Genomic DNA, 17,533 nt, shown 5'->3' with positions numbered 1-17,533 from the left:
TTTTCACCTTCTACGTAAGTGAAGTCGCGGGTAAAATTTTGCGTTATCCTAAAGTAACTATTCTACGCGGACGAAGTCGTGGGCAAAAGCTAGTATTAATTAAAACATATGTTCTTATCATAATATCCTTTTCCCCTTTAACTCGTGCGTCATCGCACAGTCCACTACTAATACCTAGGCTACTCAAGAAATTAGTTGAAATTAGCTACTCAGCTAAGAAAGTCTCATGTGAGTTTAGTGCTACATAGTTAAACGTTGATGGGGAGGTAATATTAATCAGGAAAAATTCATTAGTTTATCCAAGGCTCCCTATCTATGTAGGTATACAAAATACCCTCAAACCTTACATTTCTTTTGTAGTTTATTGATAATTTCACATACATCGATGCTTTACATTATATGGGTGTTTTCCATTCACTCGCTCACCTCATGTTTGATTATCGTGTGAATTTAAGATATCGGTTATTATCAAAAATATTATCTGACTTATCACTTATTGTAACTAACGAAAAATACGACCTTTTCTTTGCTTCGAATACGTGACAGCTGAAATATATATCTGACACATGTACAAAGACAATAATTTAAAACGATTCTTGATAACCAATAGTATTATTAATTAAATTTCTAAATAATCGTCGATTGCTTCAACCTTTATGTAGTTGAAAACAATTTTTAGTACTCTTTTCATGTGTTTTTTTATTTTTATTTTTCTATTGCTCTTATAGGCAGACGAACGAGCATACGGCCTTGATGGTGAGTGGTTACCGTCGCCCATGGACCTCAGCAATGCTAGGGGCAGAGCCAAGCCGCTGCGTACCGCTTAATACTCTCCACAAGCTTTTTTTAAAGAAGGACATGTCATAGCGCTCGGGAAAAACCCGGGAGGGGAGCTCATTCCATAGCCGGATGGTACGTGGCAAAAAATACCTCTGGAAACACACTGTCGATGAACGCAGCGGTTCCAGATAATATGGATGAACTCTGCTCCGATGGCAGGAGGTGCGATGATAAAAAGAAGATGAGGGGATCATCTCAAACAATTCCTCAGAGCACTCCGCCAATCCTATTCCTCCTTCCAATGTTATTATTCTATTAAATTACATATCTATATACTTTAACGAAAAATTTTGTTGCCCCATATTTCTATTATCTATATAATTGATTCAATCGGAACTTAAGTGTAATAATACGTTTGACGCTTATATTACAGGGTATATTATCTTCGAAACTATTTTATTTTGATTAAAATTTATATTTTACAACACTAATATAGTTAACAGTTTTATTCGGTTATTTTTCATTTCTTCCAAACCATCAAATTGAGTATGAACTCAATTCATTCAGTATGAGTTAAGATTTGTTTAGGTTTAAATACAGTATACAACCTGGGACAGAAAAGCTACCAATAGAGGAGAATGGAAGCAGCTGAGAGAGACATATGTGTCACAGGGCACGCTGATCACTGAACCGTGAAACCCGATGTATTTATTAATTTATTTAAGGATTACCAACAGGGTTTACAGTAAGACATAAAATAACATTGACATGTATAGAGCAATTGATAACTGCAACTCTAATTAGAGGCAATCACAGCATGCATTACATTAATATAACAACAGAGATTTAACAATACTAATAATAATAATAAAAAATTAAAAACAAAAGAAAGACAACAAGGAAATTAATACCCGAGTACTCAGACCAAGGCTGAGGCTGAGCTTCAACAACAACTTTTAAGTATTAGATTTAAGTTAAAGCAATTTGCTACTGTATGTAAAATCATTGTTTAGTATCAGCAATAAGGGCTATAATTAAATACTGTATACAAGTATTAACAAATAAATAGATAATTGGGCACAAATCACACACGGTCTTCCGGCTTCAAATTAGGATTCCCAGTGTTGTGAACATGACAAAAACTGAAGTACATACGTACTTATGTATATACGTTTGGATATATACGTATATAGAAAAAAAAACACCCAGATGAAGAGAAAACAAGCCTGTCCATCACACGAATGTCTGTCCGATCAGGGAATCGAACGCACGACCGATAGCTACAGCACCACCGAATCAGTAATAAGACCAGTATTATTTAAAGATGATTTAATATTTTCTCATAACTTATTAATTCAGATTTATTAATTCAGACGTAATTAAATGCAGTGAAATATATGATTCCTTTGAACTGTGGTTATCTATTAAGGACAGATCAGCCAACTTTGATAGATTACCCAAACTGCACGAAAATATGTTAAACAACACTGATATTATTGAATAATACGATGATAAAGTCACATTTTTTTGTAATGCACTCACGACCGATAGCGTATGAAAATAGAGGTCAACCAGGATAAGCGAAATAAATACAAACATAAATTAAAAATCAAAATATTTTTCAGCTTCACTTTATTTTCACATAAAGATAGCACGTACGTACAATAACCGTACCAAACTAGGAGCAATTCAATATTATTACACCGTTGAAAGCTGAAGAGGAAACAGGACTAAGAAAGGGATGTACCCCGTGACAAGATTCAAATTAACGAGGCCGCCCCGTTTGAAATACATGGGTATGCATGTTGCGCTCCTAGGTACTACTGTAGCAATGTAGTGGCAACTGGATTTAGTGCCAGGAATAGTTTCGAAACTCCGTACATACCCGAAAGCGCTACTTGCATAAGTAACTGTAATTAAAGAAGACTTTAATGAACTGTTACTAGGAATTACATATACAAACGGTTTTAAAATTGGAAATGGTTGAACCGTATCCAATGGCAATGTCACACGGATTATACAGAGAAATCTCAATTTATGCTGAAGAATTTAAATCCAAAATAATGAACAGTATTTTTTGGATAAGGTGTCTTTCACTCGTTAATTTACTCGAGAAACTGACAAAATTTAAAATGGTATTAATTATAAGCATCAATCACGAGTTATAAATTATTAGTTTAATGATTTAGGTCTAGAGTAAGTTTGAAAAACTTAGGTGGTTTCAACTTAGGTGGTTTCAACAGGTGTCATACGACATCGGCTGCTGAGAAAACTTCAAAGGTCCAACTGCTATCGACAATCCATTGAAATATCAGAGAATAGGTCAAATATTCAAAAATCTAGAGAGAGAATACACTTTATTGCACTCCAAAACAAAATTTACATTCAAACACAGTGGAAAAGCAAATTTTCACAAGAGCTAAAATTCTTAAGTCTTATCGCCAAAAGCGATGTCTTCCAGAGAAACGTTTAATTTAGAGAAATTCTGGAAAATATAAAAATATAGTAGGTATGTTGCGGTGTATCATTTACATTTAAACAAATTGAATTTTTTTTTTAAATAGATTTTAATTTATTATTTTGGGACAGGATATGAAATTTATCTTTGCGTAGGTAAAACAATATTAAGAATCAGCCCCATATTGGCTTACAGAGATGGCCGATACTAATGGTTAAGTCGGTTACGTAAGACATAAATCGCGATAATTGATAGTGAAGTGGCGATAATATAGACGTAAAACCTTTGAAAACAATTCGTTGTTGATATGAGATCAATGATTGAGATTTGGTTGAAAGTTTTGTTAACGTCGGTGATATGGGAATATTTCACATCGACAGCAGAATAAGTGATTTGTGTTATATAAAATCGTAGAGTAGCTGATTGACGTGGCGTGCAACCTCTTTGACAGGACATAAGATCTACAACGACTAGATACTGACTAAGACATACACTTGACAATAATTCAAAAATAAAGAGAGAAATGGGACTAGGGCGGACGTGATTAGCGGCAGGCAGTACTTTTTTTGACTTCCTAAAAGACGGACACGAACCAGACGACAAGGAACGAATTGACCGTTATCATATGTACATAAAATAGACGACAAAAGAACTAGCCGACCCTTCACTGATGGAATATAAACACGCAGGCCTTGATTTCTGCTAACCAATAATAAGGGTATACATAAAATTAGCGAGCTTACCCAAGTCGTTCCAATTAGAAACGAACGCTGAAACCGGTCACGACCAAAGATCCGATAAAAGTAAGTTACGTACATCTATTAGCAACGAACTCGCTCGCAAACGTTTTACAAATTCATCGGGTAACGCGAATCGACAAACTTTAATTAAAATGAATCTCATCGTCGTGTTGATAAATCGAAAATGCTGTTTCGTTTATATCTACGGAAATTAGGATCTGTTTTATGTGACGTAAAATATAAATAAAAGCGTAATAATAATAAATAGGCATTGGGAAACACTTCGTCTTATTTTTCTCCACCTTATCCCACTAGGTGGGGTCAGCACAGCTATTTTTTTTCTTCCATTCTTTTCTATCAGCCATCATCTCAACACTCACTCCTCTGTCTCTCTCATGTCGTCATTCTTACACACCATCCATGTCTTCTTCGGCCAACCTCTTCCCCTTCTACCTTGCACTACCATTTCCATACATCTCCTAGTCACGTGCGTTTTCTCTCTACGCATCATAAAATATGTCCATACCACGCTAATTGTCCGCTCTTTAATTTGTTGATTACCGGGGCTACTTTCACACTTCCTCTGGGAAGCACTTCGTAAGTTTTGGATATCGACGGAGTTAAATCGGGTTCTTTAAATATATAAAACAAAGGCAGCTATTAATTATAATCTCAGTATCCGTCAGACCTTAGGTCGCTGTTTATGTATGATCAACTCTGCAACGATAATTTCCCAAATCGTTTAATACCGTGAACACTCCAGTAGAGTAACGCCATCCGACGGTGCATACTGTAACGCATTACTCTGCAGAGCGCTTAGCACGGAATTCGATTCTACTAATGCCTCCTAATCCTAGCCAGTGCCACGCAAATAGCGGAGTACGCATTCTCGAAGCGTATAGGCAATTTGTTATTTGTAATTATATTATGTACAATAATATATTCTGTGCGAGCGTAAAAAGTATTCGCTTACATATTGTTTAATTCAAAATAGGCTTTATCAGATTTGAGTTATAAGTTTAAGGACTTAAGAATTTAAGTTAAGAATGTTGGAGACAGCAGCAACGGCAGTCAGACGAAACTTAATTCGATTTTAAAACAACACTTTTGTTTATTCCATAGTCAGGGAATGGTTCTGTGTTAAATTATTACCCACAATAAGACATGAGGTTAGTTTCACTTGTATTGTGTAACGACTGTCCATCTTTCCAACTGAATTAAATCACTAGTCCCTTTTTTTTCTAAGTCACATGGACGAGCTCACAACCCACCTGGTGCTAAGTGGTCACCAGAGCCCATAGACATCACAACTTAAATGCCGCCACTCATCTTGAGACATGGGTTTTAAGTCTCAGTTTTCAGTAAAACGGCTGCCCCACCCTTCAAACTAAAAGGCATTAATAGCACGCAGAAATAAACAGGGTGGTTGTACCTACACATGCGGGCACGCAAGACGCCCTACCCCCAGTAAATAGGCAAATTATGATTTTGTTTGCCTAAAAATAGGCTGGATGCCTACCTGTGCCATTTACAATACGCCTTACCATTTAAGAGGTCCTAGAAAGTACTACATACCAAAGAAAATAAAACAATATAAAATCAATGCTATTCATAACCCCAGCATATCTTAACTTACAAATATTTTGGAGGGACTGAAATTCTAATAGCCGTAATAGCTCTGCAATATAAACGGACACAATTCGAACTGGAATCCTAACACTCCATAAAGCACTGGGGGTTTATTAATATTTCCCCTATATTTCAATATCAGTTTATCATTGGATCTTGCTGTAATATCGAATACTCGGAGGGCTATGGATGGTACTAAGCGGTAAATTACACGTCAATTTTACAGGTCGATAAACTATCTAATACTATAATGTTTATTCCGGTCTGGTGAGCGGTGGTTACATATTTAAATTTGCGTGCATAAACTGTTATACGGTTTCATATCCGATTTAATTTTATTATTTCGCACGCTTCGAATGCTTAACAGTTTTAGTAGTCAGGGAAGATTATTATTTTTACAAACTACCGACATTTTTTATTTTCTACGACTCGCTAAAACAGGACAAAATGGTTTGTAGTTTGTCATTATCATAAACTAGTATTAGGAGGTGTAATATACGCCCGTGGGCCCCCTCTATGACTGAGCGCCTCCAGCCTCAGCAGCTGGGGGACATCGTTTCGGCGTTGTTCCCGCAGGAGCGGGAGGGTTTTGCCCCTCCCGCTATGGGCGGGCCGTCTGACACCGTCGACGGCCAAGCTCCTGCTGAGGTGCCCCGTATTACCGAGGCAGAGCTCCGGGTGGCCGTTGTCAAGATGACTGCGAAAGACACGGCCCCCGGCCCGGACGGAGTCCACGGCCGGGTATTGGCCTTGGCCCTCGGTGCCCTGGGGGACCGGCTCCTTGAGCTATATAATGGCTGCTTGGAGTCGGGACGGTTTCCGTCGCTCTGGCGGACGGGTAGACTTGTGTTGTTGAGGAAGGAGGGGCGCCCGGTGGATACAGCCGCCGGGTATCGTCCTATCGTACTGCTGGACGAGGCGGGAAAATTGCTGGAACGTATTCTGGCTGCCCGCATCGTTCGGCACCTGGTCGGGGTAGGGCCTGACCTGTCGGCGGAGCAGTACGGCTTCCGGGAGGGCCGTTCGACCGTGGATGCAATTCTTCGCGTGCGGTCCCTCTCGGACGAGGCCGTTTCTCGGGGTGGGGTGGCGCTGGCGGTGTCTCTTGACATCGCCAACGCATTTAACACTCTGCCCTGGACCGTGATAGGGGGGGCACTAGAGAGGCATGGAGTGCCCCTCTACCTCCGCCGGCTGGTTGGGTCCTATTTGGGGGCCAGGTCGGTCGTATGTACCGGGTACGGTGGGACTCTTCATCGCTTTCCGGTCGTGCGTGGTGTTCCGCAGGGGTCGGTTCTCCGCCCCCTCTTGTGGAATATCGGGTACGACTGGGTGCTGAGGGGCGCCCTCCTCCCGGGCCTCCGCGTTATTTGTTACACGGACGACACGTTGGTCGTGGCCCGGGGGGATGATTATAGGGAGTCTGCCCGTCTCGCCACAGCGGGAGTGGCCCTCGTCGTCGGAAGGATAAGGAGGCTGGGTCTCGACGTGGCGCTCAATAAATCCGAGGCTCTGTGGTTTCACGGGCCGCGGAGGGCACCACCCGTTGACACCCACATCGTGGTTGGAGGCGTCCGGATAGGGGTCGGGGTGCAGTTGAAGTACCTCGGCCTCGTGTTGGACAGCCGGTGGGCTTTTCGTGCTCACTTTGCGGAGCTGGTCCCCCGATTGATGGGGACGGCCGGTTCTTTGAGCCGGCTGCTCCCGAATATTGGGGGACCGGATCAGGTTGTGCGCCGTCTCTACGCGGGGGTGGTGCGATCGATGGCCCTGTACGGTGCACCTGTGTGGGCTGAGCCGCGCAACCGGGCCACTATGGCTCGGTTCCTGCGCCGGCCGCAGCGCACCGTTGCCATCAGGGTCATCCGCGGATATCGCACCGTCTCCTTCGAGGCGGCGTGTGTTTTGGCGGGGACGCCGCCATGGGAGCTAGAGGCGGAGTCGCTCGCTGCCGACTATCGGTGGCGCAGCGAGCTTCGCGCTCGGGGCGTGGCGCGTGTCCCCGAAAGTGAGCTGCGGGCGCGGAAGGCCCATTCTCGGCGGTCCGTGCTCGAGTCGTGGTCGAGGCGATTGGCCAACCCCACGTGGGGGCTACGGACCGTCGAGGCGGTTTACCCGGTCTTTGATGACTGGGTGAATCGTGGCGAAGGACGTCTCACCTTTCGTCTGGTGCAGGTGCTGACCGGGCACGGATGCTTCGGGAAGTACCTGCGCCGGATAGGGGCTGAGCCGACGACGAGGTGTCACCATTGTGGACACGACCTGGACACGGCGGAGCATACGCTCGCTGTCTGCCCCGCTTGGGAGGCGCAGGGCCGTGTCCTGGTCGCAAAGATAGGACCTGACTTGTCGCTGCCTGGCGTCGTGGCGTCGATGCTTGGCAGCGATGAGTCATGGAAGGCTATGCTCGACTTCTGCGAGTGCACCATCTCGCAGAAGGAGGCGGCGGGGCGAGTGAGGGAAAGCTCTCCTCACTACGCAGAAACCCGCCGAGCAGGGGGTCGGGACCGGGGTCGTATCCGTGACCTGGCCCCCTAAGAGCTAGAGGTCCCACCCGTTTTGTGCGGGGAGAGACCCAGACGTGGGGTGGCGTGCTTTGCACGCCCACCCGCAATAGGAAGCCAGGTGATGGTAGACCGCGTTCCTCCGACCGCTTTGGGGGAAGGTATAACGCGGCGCCATCAAAGCGGGCTCTCGGCCCGCTGAACGAGGGAACCGGTGGTCGTGTCGCTGGCGGCCACCGGTCCGGAGTCCGTGGGACGGTGGGATGGATGTAATGTGCTCTGCGTCAACTCTGTCCCGCCGTTTCAATAGCCCCGACTGGGCTCCGGCCCGGTCCGAGGTAGGGCGCCGGTTGTGAGCGGCAGGAGTTTTTAGTGAGGTTCAACTCCCACATACCGCGGCAGGTGGGGATCCGGCGATTTTCTCCTGTGGAAAAAAAAAAAAAAAAAAAAAGGAGGTGTAATATAACTTTTCTTTTCGCCCGGGAACCGAATATCCGAGTTCCTGCATGTAGGAGGCGCGCGGGTTATGTGGGACATGTGGCCAAAGATGTTAAAAGTCAGCTGTTTCCATTGGAAAACCCATCAGGTCACCCCTTACCTCAAGCACCGGTCACCGTCCTCGCCGAACTCGTCGATTGCGACGAAGGCCTCGACGAGTAAATTAATCCATAGACACAGCCCACTGAGTTTCTCGCCGTATCTTCTCAGTGGGTCACGTTTCCGATCCGGTGGTAGATTTTGCGAAGCACTGCTCTTACTAGGGCCAGGTCACTCCCGGTTTGAGCCCCGTGAACTCACCTACACGTCAAGGAGAAGCTGAAATAGCCTGTCAAGGCTATCAGCATCGGTAAAAAAAAAACTCCCCAGGCGGTCCAGGTGATGTTCCAGAATACATTGCTGGACCAAAACTAGCCTACCGAGTTGCAAAAGATGCGTGGTGCATAATTTCTAATATATTCTGTTTTTAAAGGCGTAACAGCCTTAAAAATACAAATGAGAATTCTTTTCTTTTTGGCCACATTGCCTACGACACCCACATTGTGCTATTTGCGACCCGTAGGTACTTATTGGCTAATTGCAACTGACTTCGTCCCAATGTTCTGATATTCTAGAAATATTTCAACCTTAATGCTGCTGTCCGTCTTACGTCACGAACTGTCTGTGAACTAAAGTCTTAACATCGTTGGAATATATATAAAGATCATACCAAAGTACCGTCACACTTCAGCAAAAAGGTCTCAATTGAGTAGCTTTGACCGATTGGATATCGTTGACAAGTGCATTATGTCAGCTGCAAAACTGCATTATATTACGCAAATACATGCTTTATCAGACACGTGCTTCTATCAAAATGTTATCTGATTACATAAAGATTATATTTATTGATTTACATATTATTATGCACATTTTTTTTGAGAATATATTGACCTTTGCTGTTTTTTAAAAAGACTGGTAGAACGAGTTCACTGGTCATTTCATTTAAAGCTATTGTTTGAGCGCATAGATTTGACAATCTCGATGGAGCTTCAACTTCATCCTTACAAAACCCTATTCTGCCCTCCTTATTGGCAGTAGACCTAAGCTACGTTGTGGGGTTCTTGTAACAATATTTACTGAAGATAGGGATTGAGGGACTGTTAATAAAATATTTAGATGTGAAAACGTTAGGAGTATACCACAAATAGATAGTGAAGCATTAGCAGTAGAATTGTTTCTACTCTTTGATGGTCGAACGACTATTATTATTAAAATTTTCTGGCCTCACAGCAATTGTACCTTGGTACTTTTTATTGTCACTCAACGTTGTAACACATTGTTTTAAATTTTTAGGTGCTTTCTTATTTATGTTAACATTTCATTGTTTGTTGTTGACAAAATACCTATATCTAAATAGGTCAAGAAACAGAAAGTAATGTTTGTGTAGTGGCCGAGAATAGCGCAATCTCATCTCTTCCTCTAGTGTCGTTAAGGGGGACTTAGCGATGCCCCACAGAACGGACAGCAGCGTTCTCTAAGTATATTAACATGTTGCGGTCGCCTACCCGCATTTACAGGTATTAGGTAGGGTATTATAAGCCCACACGGGCAAGAAGTACTGAACAACCTATTTTTACCCCAAAGCAATCTTGCATTCCAGTTTAAAAGAGGTAATACCCATTAAGCAACACAGCCGAGACTTCGAACTCTTGTTTTAAGGTGGCTAACAGCAGTCACGTTATAGTCTCCATAGTCTCCGTGAAACACTAAATGCGTCGTGAGCTCATCTGAGCAACTACAATAATACATAATATTGTGTAATTTATATCACAGCCATAATTATATCCAACAACTGCCTATTACATTAAAATTAATACATATGTAGATTGTATGAAATTTTCTGTCAAAGTATGCGTTAGAACAAAACCGGTTTTCCAAAAATATATATATATATAGCAACTCACTCACCACAAATTACATCTACAATACATACCTCTTTGAAATTATTCCGCTGTCTGTTTCCGAAACCGCTGAGCAACTGAAAGATCCGCGGCTCCTTTGAGAGCTCCATTGACGTCCAGACAGATGCGTTGTTCGACAACTTTTTGAAAGACCAACTTCACAGACGACTGATGGTACTGTGTCTACAAGGCGTGTTTTTTCATTCTCGCTGATATTCGTAAATTCGTCGACTGAGACTTAGAAGCCATACACGTGTTTTCTTTGCCTTTCGCATTACGTACTTAACATGTTTTTAGTCTTAAAACTTATTATTATATTCATTCAAATTCTTATGTAATAAAGTAAAATATATTTTCATGTGGCTTTATGACATCAATAACACAATAATTTAGTTAGTTTATTTATTTATTTTTTATTGCTTAGATGGGTGGACAAGCTCACAGCCCACCTGGTGTTAAGTGGTTACTGGAGCCCATAGACATCTAGAACGTAAATGCGCCACCCAGCTTGAGATATAAGTTCTAAGGTCTCAGTATAGTTACAACGGCTACCCCACCCTTCAAATCGAAACGCATTAGGTACTGCTTCACGGCAGAAATAGGCGAGGTGGTAGTACCTACCTGCGCGGACTCACAAGACCTACCACCAATCATTACGCAAATTATAATTTTGCGGGTTTGATTTTTATTACACGATGTTATTCTTTTCACCGTGGAAGTCAATCTTGAACATTTGTTAAGTACGTATTTCATTAGAAAAATTGGTACCCGCCTGCGGGATTCGAACACCGTTGCATCGCTAGATACGAATGCACCGGACGTCTTATCCTTTAGGCCACGACGACTTTTGGTTACATGATAGCATTACTCCTTCAATGCGGGACAAGTTTGTGAACTACTCGTAGTAATAAACGTACCTACTTATTTATTTATTTGCAAATTGGTATCTGCTAGAATTTTGTACCTCAGTAAAGTCACATCACTCCAAATGAATAAATCGGGCGTCTTCCCCATTAAGCCACGGATGCTTAAAACTCATTAAGTCACATGTTGTGTTAAGGTAATTAAGAAATCAGAAAATGTGTTCAAAGCAAATTTACAACATTTACTCATTACAAAAGGTAACAATGCTTAATCATGATTGTACGATAGCTCAGTTTTATGATATTTTAAAGATTTAAAGAATTACGGACTTACCGCCAACTGCTCAAAGATTTCACGACTCCTGTTTCTTATGTTGCACAAACTGCGGCAACACGTAGCGCCAGTGTCGCGCTCAGTTTTGATTGCGCGAGTACCGGGCAAGTTGGCGGGAGATTTCAAAATGTAAACCCCAAAATCGAACATTCCCCCCCACCGAAATCCGCCCGGATTTCCCATTACGATACCAATAACAATGTTTTGATGATTCAGTTTCACAGTGGACTGTATTTATATTAAAAATGATTTTAAGTAATTAAATCTTAATTAAAGTATTTAAACAATAAACTTGACTTATAACTAAAAGGGAGATCACACAAAGACCTACCTTTATGTAATCTTATTATGAGCTAATTTTTATATTATAAGACTAACTCTATGTCCTATTGGGAGCGGACAAAGCATAACGACAGGACGCGTCGTTTCGTTATCTTTTATACGAATTTTAACCACTCGCACGACACCATCCACGCCTGACTTAAATACAGTGACTCGCGCTAGATCCCACTGTAAAGGTGGTGGTGGTGCGTGTGATTTAATGAGAACTAAAATTCGACAGTTGTTGAACCACTTTTGTCGCTGCTGAAATGTGTGGAGGTATTCTTGGCCCCACCATTTCCAAAAAAGTTGTGTAAAGAGTTGTAAAATTTTCCACCGCTCGCGAGACAAAAAACGATGCTCACTGATATCGAATACCGGTACAGCGAACAATTCCCGCCCGATCACAACATGTGCCGCCGTCAGCACTTGGAACTCCTCTGGGTCATCAAACAGTAGACATAGCGGTCTACAATTGAGAACTGTTTCAACCCGAGCAAAAGGCGTTCGGAGCTCTTTGAATGGAAATGATTTGTCTCTTACAATCCGTTTCAAATATAATTTAGCAGATTTTATTGCAGACTCATAGAAACTACCGAAACGACCACCTCTAGGAGGGTTATGGCTCCGACGAATATTACGCACTACAAGTTCTCTTGATAAGCTTTCTAAGTAAGACTCGAAAAAACGCGTAACATCTGCTGAATGTTTCGTAGCCGACACAAAATTGTCATCATCTAAAATAATCATGAGACATTGACTTGTTGTAATTCCTTGCAAAGTGCGAGGACCAACATATAAATAAAATTTATGACAATAATCTATTAAAATGTTTGTAAAAATTGAATTTTTGAATAAAAGTAAAGAATGTTTCCTATCAGGTGAAAGACTAGAATTAGACAATTTACCCCCCACCCTGAGGAAACAGTTTGAATCCATGAAGGTAATTAGTTTCCGCAAGCTTTGAGAACATCTCTGACCTTTTTGTAAGGCCATAATGTCGTCCACAAATGAATTACTTTGTACGATTTTAATAATAATGTCGTGAGCCTTTCTGCTGTCATCCACAAACAGCGATCTACGTTCTGATTGAGAGACTCGACAGTTGTGGATAAACAAGTAAGACCGCACGATTATACTCACAAGCTTACTAAAACTAGAGTATCTGTTATTGAGGTCCAACAGTGAATATGCTTCTATGACTTCTGTTGAGACAAGTACAGTATTTAAAGTTTTTTGTTTTAGGCTTAGAGTTATAGGTTTAACTGGACCCTCTGACTGGAAGTCATTAAGCCGATGGAGGCCGTTAAACCACTCATGTATTGTTTTGCATGATCTGTTAAACACGTCTCTCAATTTATTTGTTGTACTAGAAAGCCACACAATACAAAGATTCGGGATGATAAATATCGAATCCACGTTTTGTACCGCGCCTACGTGGTTCCTGTGTCCACCAAGACTTTCGTACTCACGAATGAATTTTAAATTCAGATCGCGTTCCAACTTCTTTTCTATATCAATATATTTACGTTCTTCTGCTCCAGATAAAACACCAAGTTTATAAAAAGGTTGCAAAGGGTAGTTTACGAAACATCTACTTTTCTTATCACGGTTATGATCGCGATCAGACAATGTCCCTACTGATATATTATCTGGATGCTGTGGTTCGTTGAAGCAAATGCTTTCTGTCTCCGAGAAAGACTGCGTTTCATGCTCCACGTTAATAGAAAGGGCAACAAATGATTTTGTATTATTGCTTTTGATATTATGATTTTCCGTGTCTACAGTTCTATGACCCGAAATCGATACTTGACCTGCAATGACGTAGCCGAAAATGGAATGCAAAGCCACTGGCATGTTCTTATCTTGTGGCATGATCTTTTCTCCATCATAAATTTGAGGAAATAGATCACCGGCCAATAACATGTCGATGGGACCCGATGTACCAAAAGTTGGATCAGCAAGTGAAAGATTTTGAAATTTACGGATCACATCATCTGAGATAGACATAGTTGGTAGATTTCCGGCTATTTTCGTAACTATGACTGCATCAGTAGTTAATATGGGGCTGTTGCACTGACGCGGTTTTACAGTACAGGTAGTTAGCCCCAGATCTGCAATAGGCTTGGCACCTAGACCAATGGAATCGAAATCACACTTTCTTCGCCCTAGTCCTAACCTTAATGCACAGTCATGAGTTATGTAGCCCGTCATGGCACCACTGTCAATTATAGCACGTACGGGTTGATAAATGCCCCAACAATCTGCGACGTGTATAATTGCGGTTCCGAGCAAGACTGTCGAAGTTGTAGAAACGGTAAGAGCCACCGAGCTGGCATTATTTCCTGAAATGGCACCAGCGCCAGCATCGATGTGAAGTGTGTGATGGTGCATATTTTTGCAAACTGTACAACGTACCCTAGATGGACAACTCTTTAATATATGATCATCACGCAAACAATTTTCACATAGCTTCAACTGTTTTATTTTTTGAAGCCGTTGTTCAGGAGTGAGATCACTGTATTCGAAGCACCTATATATTGAATGAGGCTTGCCACAATAATAACATTTTTTAATTTTATTTAAAGTTTCATTCGAATTTTGTTCGTTCTGAAGATTCTTAGTAGCCGCAGTTGCGGCTGAGGCCAAAGATGTTCTAGGCGCACCTACCCTGGCATTTGAAATATTAAGCTTTTTATCAAAACGACTGGTATTCTGGTAACCCTTTGCGTATATAGGTTTTGCATTGTCTATGCTTTGGTTTGAGACCGATTTACTTTCCGACATCTCCAGGATACGGACCTGGTTTTCCACGAAAGCGATAAGACCCTCAAATGTCGGAAGATCACCCGGTACACTTTTGTTTTCGAATGCGCGCCTAGTAGTTGAATCCAAATTACGCAAAGCTACATAAAACAAAACAAAACTTGATAAATCTGGTATGTCTAATGATTTTAATGCTTTGACGCTATCTTGACACGTTTGTAAAAAGGCATTTAGGCCGTCTGCTGACTCATATTGTAATGGTTTGAAACTAAAAACTTTATCTAAATATGTAGTCGCTAGCGCCCTCTTATTTTCAAAACGTGTAACTAAAGAATTCCATACAATAGAATAATTTGTTGCTGTTACCGGCATTGATTTTACGATAGTGAGTGCTGGACCACTCACAGCCGACAATAAGTAATAAAATTTTTCAATATCAACTATATCAGTATTAGAATGTACTAAACTAGTAAAAGTGTCTCTAAATGTGGGCCAATTTTCTAACTTTCCGTCAAAGTGGAAAATTTCTAATTTCGGTAATCGAGGTTTTACAGTTTTACCGGAACCGAAATCACATCTAGTATTATCACTACCTGATAAATTTAGACTATCCGCGATATCACAAACAGAGTAATACATCTCATCAAATGCTTTGATTTGGTCGTATGACGGTACATACGACGCATTATAACGTTTTTGGACACAAATCATTTCACTCATAGCACTTTCATATGCAGTTCTCAAAGCGACAATATCTCTTAAACGGGCGCGAAATTGTGGCTGCATATCAGTATTACTTCTAACTACTCGCGACATCTCGTATAACGATTGTAAACGCATAAATGCCATCTCCTTGGTTGTCTGATGTGGTTGCAACAACTGATCGACATCGTCATCGGAAATTATTGCTTTTTTTCCAGATGTTGCTTTCGCCATCTTACAATTTTATTTAGGTAGGTACTTATGAATTTACAAATTAACTTGTTTAAAACACAATTTAAGAATTAGTAGAATGTTATAAAATACAAATAATCAAACAACAAATATTAAAAGAAATTCTACCAAGTAAAATTGTAACACAAAACAATATTAATAATTAATTAATTAATATTCGAAGACAATACTATGTTTAAAAACTATTTAATCCGACAAAATTAAAGATTCTAAGATTTAATTCAATAGCAAACTATAAGAATTATCAATAAAAATATTTTATGGTTATTTTATTGAAATTTAATTTACTACCAGTAATGGCGGCAAGGCGTCAGATATGTTTATGTATTAAAAAGTTCGCAACAAATTTGAAATAAAGTTTAATATTGTAACGAAAATAATACTAAATACCTGAACGCCGATGTATATTATGAATCACTGTATAAATTTCTTTATTGTAAAACACAAAACACAGAAGTTATGTTTTTCACAAAAACGCACAACTACCTACTTACGAATAAAAGTTTTTGTAGGAATTGTTTTTACAATAATTATGTTTTTTTTATACTGAATCACTGGTATTTGATTTCGTAACAGGTAAAATCCGGCTCGAAGGACCATAAATGTACGATAGCTCAGTTTTATGATATTTTAAAGATTTAAAGAATTACGGACTTACCGCCAACTGCTCAAAGATTTCACGACTCCTGTTTCTTATGTTGCACAAACTGCGGCAACACGTAGCGCCAGTGTCGCGCTCAGTTTTGATTGCGCGAGTACCGGGCAAGTTGGCGGGAGATTTCAAAATGTAAACCCCAAAATCGAACAATGATTCTACCTACGCACTAGTGATTTCATTTTCATGTAAATTAGAACATTTGCCTAGTTTTGGGCCTCTCTTCAAACAAAAACCTAATAAATACTGGAGATATTTATTTATAGTTTATTTTTAAGCATTATGATATTTTTTTAGTGTAGACTTTTATTTACCTATGACAGTACTTCGAATTTAAATTGATGTTCTTGTAATATAAAAATATTTCTTACGTATTTTGAATAATTACAGTTCCAACTAAGAATCGTTGTATATTCCAATTCCTCGTTAGTCTATTCTACTAAGAGCGGTGTCAGCCGCAGTGTTCCACTCAAGTGATTAGTGCGAGTGTACAGTGTAGCTAACTGCTTTAGCCACGTTCCGAACTTCACTCGGATGCCTGATTTAATGCAATGAATTTGAAACGTTTACCAAGTATATACCTTCAGAGGTCGAGGAAACTTTTTTATGTTTTGTTTAATTCAAACGCATATAATAATTCGAATTCAAATGTTTAGTTTCAAGCTTAAGTCTTTGTCAATGAGAATCGAAGCTAATTATTTTAATTTGAAAACTTACATGATAATCACTACATAGTATAAAACAAAGTCGCTTTCTCTGTCCCTATATCCCTATGTATACTTAAATCTTTAAAACTACGGAACGGATTTTGATGCGGTTTTTTTTTTGTAGATAGAGTTATTGAAGAGGAAGGTTTATGTGTATAATAACATCTATTAAATAGTGGAGAAATCAATAATAAATTACAGTTTCCGAAGCGAAGCGAGGGTGGGTCGCTAGTGATACCTATATAATATAAACCAGCTAGCGTAGTCAGTGTCGTATATTACTATGCTGAAATGTAATTTGCTTATGTTCATAGTGTCCTTTAGTTCGTCAATGCAGAGTTCAACTTCAGCATATGCTGACACAGTATTGAATGTGGCCATCCA

General features: G+C 40.6%; 1 protein-coding gene across 1 annotated transcript in view; it reads right to left on the bottom strand.

The window, feature by feature from the left end:
* Positions 1–5,638: 5,638 nt before the first annotated feature.
* LOC119628523 (uncharacterized) overlaps positions 5,639–17,533 on the bottom strand; it is a 36,583-nt gene continuing 24,688 nt past the window's right edge. Inside the window, exons 3-7 of the mRNA XM_038011031.1 lie at positions 14,845–14,973; positions 13,882–14,064; positions 13,048–13,152; positions 12,433–12,507; positions 5,639–5,802 (exon numbers count right to left, since the gene is read on the bottom strand). Coding sequence (XP_037866959.1) covers positions 5,639–5,802; positions 12,433–12,507; positions 13,048–13,152; positions 13,882–14,064; positions 14,845–14,973 — 656 coding nt within the window. The remainder of the gene's footprint in view (positions 5,803–12,432; positions 12,508–13,047; positions 13,153–13,881; positions 14,065–14,844; positions 14,974–17,533) is intronic.

This window comes from Bombyx mori, chromosome 5 (genome assembly GCF_030269925.1).
Source record: "Bombyx mori chromosome 5, ASM3026992v2".
Classification (NCBI taxonomy): domain Eukaryota; kingdom Metazoa; phylum Arthropoda; class Insecta; order Lepidoptera; family Bombycidae; genus Bombyx; species Bombyx mori.
This window is presented reverse-complemented; position numbering and strand designations above follow the sequence as displayed.